Consider the following 10,937-nt stretch of genomic DNA (forward strand, 5'->3'; position numbering starts at 1 on the left):
ATCGCGTAATCGTCGTGGACCTATGGAAAAAATGTTACACAGTATCTACACTCGAGCTAACATGGTCAGAGGCGAGAGATTTTTGTTCGGAGAATGGAGGCTATCTTACTGTCGCCAACTCTGCGTTCGAAGACACCTATTACTTTGGTCGGGCTGGCTGTTGGTTTATAGGTCTCAGTAGGGATTCTGCCAAGGGCTGGACGTGGTTAGACGGTGAGTTTGACCGCAACCAGACGAGTACAAATTTGCTTTCATGTTCACCTGTTTGGGCTGAATATATAGGTATTCAAAACATTAAATGAATGAACCTGACGAATGTTATCGAAAATTTTAGGTTATACATGTATACATCGTGCAGATTTGGACAGCGATGGTATTGGCGCCGTGGACTTACTAATCTATCGTCTTGTGTTTTCTATATGTATAATTTGACCCAGAAACCTCTCACCAATGCGGTCGCTGTGAGCACGTGGGAAGGTGTAAAAGCAACCTGCGGATGGTCGTGCCTTTCCCCCGGGCTCTACCTGGTTTTCTCTCACCGCCTTCGTGTATAAAGTGAAATATATTTGAGTAAGGCGTAAAATACCATTCAAATAAATAACCATGTTAGACCGTAAATATCTTTCATCTGAAATATACTTTATTTAGAGTGGTCTTTGCTATTAAGCAGAGTTGGAGAAGTAATATGAACTCACGGTATTCCTGCGTGTTAGACGTCACCGGTCTCAAAATGCTGTTTTTTCATCATATTTTGTGAACAATTACATTGAAATCATGTGGAGAGACCAACCGTTCGAGACCCTTCATCCACCTGCATAATTCCAGTTTATCTATGTATATAATACAAAAGACAACGGCATAGAGGGTATACTTTCGTGCTGATATTGCCAGCCGCATTTTCGAAAGTTCACGCGCAAGTCATGTTTTTACGTTACTGTTTCGTTATCATTAGCGAACATTCTTCGTTAATCAGCATACCCAATATTGATCGAAGGTAGATGAATCAGGTTTGGCAAATTTGGGTAAGAAAAGCAAAGACTTGTTCTGTAAGAATTCCAATAAATTGCCTGATACACATAAAGACAAATTCATAAATATTTTACTTTCAGTGACTGTGAATATATCACCCTTATACAATTTCTGATCAGCACCAATATTTCCTGGAAATTTTGATGTCAAAGCAGTTTCTTTTTTCTCGCTTGCATTTGTGGAAGGGTCACTGGTAACGTTCGAGCCTTGGAACGTAACAGCTAGCGATCCGTTTGGCTCATGCGTGGTGAGATGTCATGGACCAGACCCTTCAGTTCCAAAGGGAACCTGGCTTGTCCAATGGATTGCAGAATCCTGTGATAAAAAGATGAAATTCATCTGTGAATACGGTCAGTTTTCCAAAAACCTGCAGCGCTCGTTGGTCCATTTTACCCAGTAATCAATTTGAACTTTTCACAGCCATGTTGAACATCATGATTTGTTGACTCAGTAAACGAGATTTTTTACACAGGTGACTCTATATATGATTTGTTTGACAAGATAACTGACGATGCTGTTATAAAATGTAGGCATAAATAATAAAATACAAATTCTAATATAAATATATTATAGAAACATAAAGGTTTTCAAGTATAAACTGTTTTGGTTGTTTTTATATTGTTTCAAACATATCATACAATTTTATTTTTATTTTTGATGTTTGCATTACCATATTGAAAGTCATTCGCCGAATCGTGTTTTCAGCTTGTTCTTGCCACGATATAGTTCAAATATTACCATTGTGGCGTTATGCCATAATCATTCATTCATTCATTAAACTAATTATAGTTGAAATATACTATGAACTTACTTAGCACCATACTAATGGAAAGAATTGAAATAATTTGACTAAGTGAATGCTGGTGCTTATCTCTAAAGACCAAACCGTCAAACCCACTGAGCGCCCAGAAACGACGTCCTCTGACTCTCAACGAAAAACAACTATAGCCGGTAAGAATATAATGAAAGACGCACATTTTATATTCTTGCTTAATGCTTAGTGTTCTTGTTTAATGCTTAGTGTTCTCATGCTTAATTCAAAGCTTCCTGATGGATGAAGAAAATTATATTAAAGGGAAACTGCTCTAGGAATGGCTTTTTTGTCGTTTAAAGGAAAAAAAAACATTATACAAACTTTTATCCGATAAGAATATATCTTATCGTCACATTTCTGAAACATTTCCACTGTCTGGCGGTCCTATTACTCATTACAAACTGCTGCTTATCTCTGTTGCATGTTATCAGTTTTATTGGAGATTGAAGTTGTTTTTCAAATTGATCGAGCGATTACTGACTCAGGTTCCTCTTTGCGCTTTACAAGTACTATATGATCAAAAATAGCGACTCACTTGTTCCAAAAAATCATTGTGGTGTATTTTTATAATATAATGTAATATAACATGTCTTATATGTTAAAAGGAGTGAGAGGGTATAGCCCATCAGTCCACCTGCCCGTCACCCTCGTTTTTCAGACTTGATTTGAAATCGGTTGATCATACTAAAATGAAATTTGGTATATGACTTCACCCTGAACAGTTACAGATCAAGTTAGCGTATTCGTCTACTTGGTCCAGTTTGGACAAATTTATGGGCATTTTATCCAAAATTGGACATAACTGTTTTCCTGTTTGTTTTCCAAAACGATTCATCATACTGAATTGACACCTGGCTGATGTTTTTATCATAAATTACAAGTTTTAGTTTTGGTGTAATATGCAGAGGATTCTTATTCAAAAAGAATGCAGTTTTGCCAGATTTTCCTATTCAGAAAGGTTCCACGGCTTGAAAATGACAAGTTGCAGATCAAGTTTGAGTGTTGGTCTGTTTTGTCCATTCCCAGCAAAATGATGGCCACTTTAGCTTTGTTGTAGACTTAACTATCCCTCTAGTATACAGCTGTCCTTTTAGTAGATGCTCTGTTATTCGAGATAACGGGCCCTTCTACGTGATCTTATGGTACCGAGACAAGGCTCGTGTATAGATGGGCGCCATCAGCGCAGTGATTTCCCCAAAATTTGGGGATAATTGTTGATAGAAAATTATCAGATATTTAATGGGTATTTTCAGATTCCTTGATTGAAAATCTGTAACAATGACCAAAAACCAAGTACCTATCTGTGTCTGAAATAATCAAAAACATCCAAACTAAATATATGACTATTTAGCCACGCCATAGCTAATTTGTATTAGGTTATTCAGCCTGGCGGAAAACGCAAGACAGCATGTATAGCGAGTTCGAAGAAGTAATCGCGTATGTCAAGGCACGCCTTCGCGTCTCTGTAGAGCTGAAGGCAAATCAGGTGGCCGCTCTTCGTGCTACATATGAGAAAGAGGATGTAACTGCCGTCTTACCCGCTGGTTATGATAGAAGTGTGGTATACCAGCTTATGCCTTGGGTCATCCAGCATCGAGAAGACAGTGAGGAACCCATGATAGCTATCGTTGTATCCCCTCTACAAGATTAAGTGGTAAGTGTGCTCTCTCCCCCCCCCCCCCTTCCTCCCCCGCTACTCACACACATCGAAATATAAATATATTCGAATTGCTATGGTTCAGCTTGAGCGCGGACGGAGATAATCCATAAAGAATTCACCTCTATATTAACCAGCCAAAACACCGTCAGTATGGAAACCTGCACAACCATGGCAACTGCTTGCATTACTTTACATGTTTAATGTTCCTCTGGTATCACATGTCTTGTGTTTTCTTACCAAAATAGGCTTCGGGAAGGTCGGGGGATCTATTATAGAAAACGTTTGGTACATGCAAGTGGAAAATTATAACACTGACTCGTACTGATGCCTCTTCTTAACTGATATTCAGATACAGAACTTTGTGTCTCTAATTATACTCTCTCTCTCTCTCTCTCTCGACTGAAATAAGTCTAGTGCATTAATTAAATAGCTAATATGATTTTTATGGCAGATCAGCATGACAGAGAAGAATTTCAAGGTTTTAATACATCTGAGACAGAATGCTCAACGTACGAAGTCATGGCAGGAAACAATGATCAGGCATTTAGTCATGACAATGATTCAGATAGTGATGAGGAAGAGGAGAATTTGCCCATATTCACAGAAAAGCTTTTTTTATTTAACTGCCTTGAGGGATGGGAAAGATGTTCAGATGTATGCCCATCCAGAGGCAGTGGTGTCAAATAACCAAATGGGAAAGTTGTTACGATTAACAGTCTACAGGAAACGAGTTGGAGTTGGATGTATCGGTGTTGATGAGGTTCAAATGGTTGCTCAATGGTAATTGTATACTGTTGTACTAAAATGCACAAAAATACACTCTGGTATCAAAGGTTTATCCTGTAATGTCTTCAAGTCAATATACAGCATTTGTTTGCAAAACATCTAATTACACTGTCACAGAAAACAAACCATTCAGTATTTATATACATGAACAAATAATAAGGTGACCACATGTATCTTGCTTGAAGAAATAACTTATATAACTTAAATAACAAATATATGAACTAAAAGGAGTAAAACTGGCTCCTGTATGTGTCGTAACAAATGTCCATGCATTGGTGCATATCAAAAGTATGAATATCAAGCTTCACTTGATTTCTGTATTCAAAAATAATGGCATTGATATTTCCAGGGGAGACGATTTCACACAATTTTTCAACAAGCTAGGTGAATTCACTGCCCTGTTCCCTGATACGGCTCATCTGACGGTGACAGCAAAACTAACACCATCTGCGACCAACAAACTCACCGATATCCTGCAACTTGAAAACCCCACCATTGTCACCTGCAATCCAGATAGACCCAATATACGCTTGGAGGTGAAGACAAGGCTACCAAATATACATAAATTAGATAAATTTGATGACTTGGTGAACCCACTCAACACTGGACTAAATGAATTGCAACTGACTTTTTCAGTAGCCATTGTTTATGTTGATAACTTGGATGCTCTCTGGTACAGCTATCAGTATCTGGATCAAACACTTAGTAAACGAGGATATTTACCAAATAAACCCAGACTCCTGTGAACAAACCTTTCGCAAAGTATCACAAAGACTATACACAGAAGATGAAGAGTCTCATTGTACAAGAGCTGCGCACGGAAAATCAAAACGTATTGAGCAGAGTTATTCACTTTAGGCCACCAACAACTCTTGAGTAATATATGCTGGAAATAGGCCGTGCTGTGAGGAGAGGACAACCGGTACAAGCAATTATATACTACAATAATAGCCACAAACAGACCAGGTCTGTCTCAAGACATCGTCAAATTCTGCCGAAATGAATCATGTTGTTTACGAAAGCTGCTGTTGGCTTATTTTGGATCCAATGAAGTTTTATAAACAGGAATTCCGTCTGGATGCCACAGTGACTGTTCCAAGGTAATTTACATAAGCATACCCTAATACCTGAACCTTTTCAAAAACCTATGCAACGATCATTTTGAAACATTCTGAGAACTATGAGGTGTAGAGATATAATTTGCACATGAAGCTATTTATGAACCTTGCATCCTTTGTGACAGAGACAAATCATTTTTAGCATCATTTTCATCATAAAGATACGCACAAATTCCCCAGAAAATAGTGCTTTAGTGGTTGTGAAGGTTGAAAATTTACAACAATGCAAGACTCTCACCAGTTATCACTGGAACCCAGATCTATTAATTTGAGTCAAGAATAATTCAATTATACACAATTTGCACATTCAAAGCAAAACTACAGGTATCCATGCCGTTACTTAACATACTGTCTTCAGCAATACACACGTTAGAAAGATGTTTGTTTGGGATAACCAAACTTCCAATGTAGTCCGTAAAAAACTTGCCCAAAAGTTCCGAAATACTTCCAAACTATTTTTTTCTTCAATTTTTGATGTAAATCTTGTAGGAATAGGGGGTATTACTAACTTCAAAATTGATGTGAAGGGTAAATCAGGTTTTCAGAGGGATATTCTTTAAATGTGATCTTAAAAATAACTTTCATATCTAATAACAAGTATGCATAGAATCCATTCTGCAGAATGAGCTATTTGTCAGAATTAAACAACGTTTTAATGCTGGCGCCATTCTTTGTGTATATTAAATGCACTTACATGTGAGTGAAGACAAACTGAATTTTTGACAAATTGGAACGGTTCGTTGGTAGATTTTCATTTGAATTCCCTAGAATTTAATGTGTTTTACGTAATGGTAATACACGTAGTTTTAGTGAGTATGTAAACCTAAGATTTTATTTGAAACCATGATTAAATGAACGTTCAAATAATGTGTAAGTTTGTTGATCGACAAACATTATATTCACTGCAACACAGATTATTTACAATCTATTCCCTTTATGAGGGGCCTCCGTGGCTCAGTCGGTTAGTGCGCTAGCGCAGCGTAATGACCCAAGAGCCTCTCACCAATGCGGTCGCTGTGAGTTCAAGTCCAGATCATGCTGGCTTCCTCTCCGGCCGTAAGTGGGAAGGTCTTGCAGCAACCTGCGGATGGTCGTGGGTTTCCCCCGGGCTCTGCCCGGTTTCCACTCACCATAATGCTGGCCGCCGTCGTATAAGTGAAATATTCTTGAGTACGGCGTAAAACACCAATCAACTAAATAAATAAACAAATATTCCCTTTATGTATGAACATCTGAATAATAGAAAATTTTGTTTAACTGAATCCCAAGACAAATGGAAAAAGAAAAAATATTCACCCTAAAGTGAAATAAAAGAATTTTTTTTCTTTGTCACTCACACCATGAGTATAAACCATCACTGCCCTTACGATCAATGAAGGAAGCAGTCCGAACTTGCAAAGACATCTTCGGTGCTAAAAGAATCTCTGTTTGAGAATATAGTTCACACATTCAGTCAAATACTTTGACAGCTTTTAGTGCATGTAGAAATGTGGTACCTTCAACTTTAAACAAATGTTTGTTGTCGCCATGTCTCTTTGCTGTATAGCATCTTTAAAGGTTTTCATCAGGAAGTATTACTGAAGAAAGGTGAGCACGTCATTTCTTAAGTTATCATCTTCCTCTCTTCTTCTGCATGATGTAAACTGGATTGTGTATTCCCGGTAAGGAAACGAAGAGCTGATGCTCATTCTCCAGAAAACTCTCGGCAAACTTCATTTGCACCGGATTTCTATTGCTAATTACAAGTTTAAAGGGCATATTTGACGCTTCAACACGACGTTGGACATTTATCTGTGTTGGGCCTACCTTAGGAAGGAAAAACACTGTCTTCCGTCCATCTGACTACCGAAAAGTAGAGCAAGGTTATCATTGTCTATTGCAACCTACACAATATGTACATCCAGTACCCTGACCTCTCTGATTTACCCCTAATTTCTGATCACACTAATATACGTGAAAAATGTTCTGAATGTCTTGTTAAGCAACAATCAGATAAATAACTTTTGGCCATGTTCTCCAAAGCATACTTAAGACTATGTTGACTACAGGTGTGCATATATGAGGTACAGTACATGGGATGATGGTAGTTCTGATTATCATGAGCCTGAACAAGATGATATTTCTGGAAACCGTTTTCTAACAGTTTTAATTTTACTTCTTTTCAGCTATCAACATGAATTTACAGCCATAATTACCTCTTCAAGCTGGAATGGTGTGACATATGTTTCCACAAAAGGATCCATGAATAAGTGAAAGACTTTCTGATGCCGGGGACGTTCAAACATTCCAACATTTTGCGGTGGTGGGTTGGCTGTAGGAGAGGAGTCCTGTGTTCCTAAGCCAAAGTGTTCCATGGCCAGCTGTACCAGGTCAGATTTCCCAGATGTCATTATCAAATCCTCGTGTGACTTAAAACTGACCTTAACCTGTCCGTTTACGTTTGATCGTTGTATAACAGCTTTCAGGTTTGCCATGGTTCCTTGTTCCTGTCCTTTCGGGAGTTTCAAACATGTCTTGCAGAGTTTCTGTACGAATATGTAACGTATACTTTAAAAGTGTTCATTTATTTCTTTTTGATTGGTGTTTTACGCCGTACGAAAGAGTATTTTACTTGTACAACGGCAGCCAGCATTAAGGTGGGAGGAAACTGGGCAGAGCCCAGGGGAAACCCACGACCATTCGCAGATTTTACCACGTATAACTGTTGGGGAACGAGCATAGGTTTACTATTGGCACTGCCCAGTTTCCACCCAATATATTGGCTGCCGTAGTTGGTGTTACATTGTGAGACATTTTAATCAACAAAAAAGAACCCTAAATAAAACGATACATTGCCTTTTTATTGCTTGAGGTATATTCTGTGTATAGCATGATATATATTTTTTAAATAATAATCCATTTGTCCTTTTAACTGAAAAGTATGCTATGCTATACCTTTGTATTGATAGTTACCTCGAGGAAGTCTTGCTGGATCTGGAAGAATTCCACTACCATCGGCTGAAGGTTTTCAAACCTCTCTTCTCATGTATGAGCTCCATCCTTCAAGTTCCGAGCTCCTCGCAGTCGCACCTTAGTCAGCTGGTAATCGCCTATTGGAATGTCCAGGGATTCAAACTTTTCATCTGATGATGAAAAAATAATGTACAAATGAATATAGTGCAGTGTATTTTTATGTATATTCCGTAGTAAATGTCATACACATGCTGAGGGAAGCTTCAGAGGGTTAAGACATTGGCTCACTGGCATTGCAAGGTCACATTTACAGTTTTAAGTCTGGAAATTTGTCAGATACCTGGCAAAAGCCACGGCTTTACTTTGACATTTCATTTTTCTCTAATGATAAACCTCACCATAATATAACAGAAAATGTCTTGAGTACGGCATTAAACACTGATTAATCAAATCATGCATATGTGATTCATATAAAAAGGTAGATGTACAAGTTACTCTATGTGTGGTCTGAGAAGGTCACTATAGATCACTATAATATCTGCAACAAAACATGTTCATGACTTAAACATTTAAAACGTTGTTGTGAACGGTTTGAATTAATTTTTTGTATAATGTGTCGATTAGTATATTATGTTAGTAAGAGCGATAACTCACGCATTTCAAAATGTTACTTGAATATGACTGCAGCTGAAAACTTTTAGATAGTAAGGTGTTACATGCACAAAGCGGAACAGTAATTAAAGCCCTTTTCATTATGGTCATCAGTATGCAGTCAGTTCAGTACCTTTAAGACCACGCATATACTGTCTTGTGAAGTAATATCTGTGATGTATGACAAAGTTCTACAATGTTCGGAAACTTGATTAAATTTACAAGGTGATGTTCATTTTTGTTTTATATGGACAAATATATATTTGTTAACTTACAGGTAGGCTCTTAGGTATGTTAAAATAACATGGACTTGGATATGCAAACTGTTGTGGTTCTTAATTGTTTATATCTAGTTTGCCTTGCCCAGTATGAGATGATGATACTTTTACTCAAAAAACAGCTTCCAGTAAATGACAGCTCACTTCAGATTGTCCTCTATGTTGTATTTCAAGCTGGCCTGGAGCTGCTGTGGTACCATGGTTGCATGCAGATGAAACACTGCTGCATGTACAGGAATGAACATCAAATCAGTCTTTCAATAGTCAACTTTGTAAATAAATGTAAATTATAGACCTCTAAACATCAGAAAATCAGTAGCAATAAGACATAAACTTACAGCACATGTTGAACATTACACCATGCAAAGCAGAAAAGTATTTAAACGCGATCAAAGCACAACTCTGAGGCACCTCTTCCCTCTTGGTGATACCAGAGCTTTGCTTACTCCAGACAGGATTGCAGAATCGCTATGCAGTCAAAATAATATGCTTCATTCTTCAGCAGCACAGGCATCGTGCAAGGTGTTGATTTAATTGACATTGCTTAAGAATATTCATGTGAAATTGCCTTTGAACAAATCATATCCAGCCTTTTAAGGCCTGCGAAGGTGTCCACGAGGTCCCTTGCAATTAAGATCTTCAGAACATCTTAATACTTCATAATCTCCCCTGAATTGGCTAACAAGTCTTGAACAGTAACATTCTTTGGATCACCACATGGTCTGTCATTTGGTAAAGCTGATGTGTCAATTCTGTCAGGTGTGCATCAGATGCAAAACAGTTGTAGTCTTTGTCTTTAAAACTTAATGTTACATCATTTGTTTTCACTCGAAAATCTAAATTATCCCCATTATTTTTTCATCTTTTCCAATTTGAATTTCTTTCACAATGGCTTGTGTTGAGAATACACCGAAGTCCTTCACCATCGCTGGGATACTTGTATGGGTAAGAGTCAGATGTATAGTGTTGAGTCGGGAGAGGAGCTGTAATCTAAAACATGAATTAAAAATTATTATAAATCTAAGATAAGTCAAGCATCTTGGTAACAGAATCATAACGATTTTAATAGTTATTTCATTATAGGTAGTCACTTACACATACATTTCACTTGCTGAGTCCAAATCCTCACTGAACTGCATTTTGTCTCTGGACATGCCTGTGTTAAACTCCCTCTATCCATTAAAAAGACTAGCCTTTATTCAGACTAGTAATGTAAAAATAAATTCACTTATACTCTGTATTTTCCACTAAAGATCAAGTGCCATATCTCAGTTCCCATCATCTACACACAGAAATTTGTCTCCATTCCAAAAACAAGTGTTATTTTATTTAGTAGTAACTATAAAATGGAAAAATGGCCTTAAATGCAGTGACAATGTTTAGGAATTCTGATTCTAATTTCATATCTCAATTTATAGTGCCAAACAAATAAATGTTTTCATTTACCCAAAGTCTTTAACTTTTTCAACCACCACTGAGATCAGTATTTTGAAATATTCTGAGAGAACTGGATTATTGTGTGCACAAGCATAAGTTTCTGTCTGATAATTACATTAAAGTTGGTATCTACTATTGAGTAATTGCTGACAACTGTTTTACTCTGCTTTGCATGATCCTACCAAATATAGTCGCAATCCTGGTTACACGGC

At 37.5% G+C, this 10,937-nt stretch overlaps 2 protein-coding genes across 2 annotated transcripts; one reads left to right on the forward strand and one right to left on the reverse strand.

Annotated features, from left to right (window-relative positions):
* The first annotated feature begins 3,251 nt into the window (after positions 1 to 3,251).
* LOC135477027 (uncharacterized) lies at positions 3,252 to 5,350 on the forward strand. Its single transcript, XM_064757176.1, is given in 5 exon segments — positions 3,252 to 3,485; positions 3,955 to 4,283; positions 4,639 to 5,008; positions 5,011 to 5,234; positions 5,236 to 5,350. Coding segments are annotated over 5 exon segments (1,272 nt in total).
* A 2,225-nt stretch (positions 5,351 to 7,575) lies between these two features.
* Positions 7,576 to 9,802, reverse strand: LOC135477028 (uncharacterized). Its single transcript, XM_064757177.1, is given in 4 exon segments — positions 7,576 to 7,932; positions 8,360 to 8,529; positions 8,890 to 8,897; positions 9,735 to 9,802. Coding segments are annotated over 4 exon segments (603 nt in total).
* Positions 9,803 to 10,937: the final 1,135 nt, after the last annotated feature.

This window comes from Liolophura sinensis, chromosome 10, assembly GCF_032854445.1.
Source record: "Liolophura sinensis isolate JHLJ2023 chromosome 10, CUHK_Ljap_v2, whole genome shotgun sequence".
Lineage (NCBI taxonomy): Eukaryota > Metazoa > Mollusca > Polyplacophora > Chitonida > Chitonidae > Liolophura > Liolophura sinensis.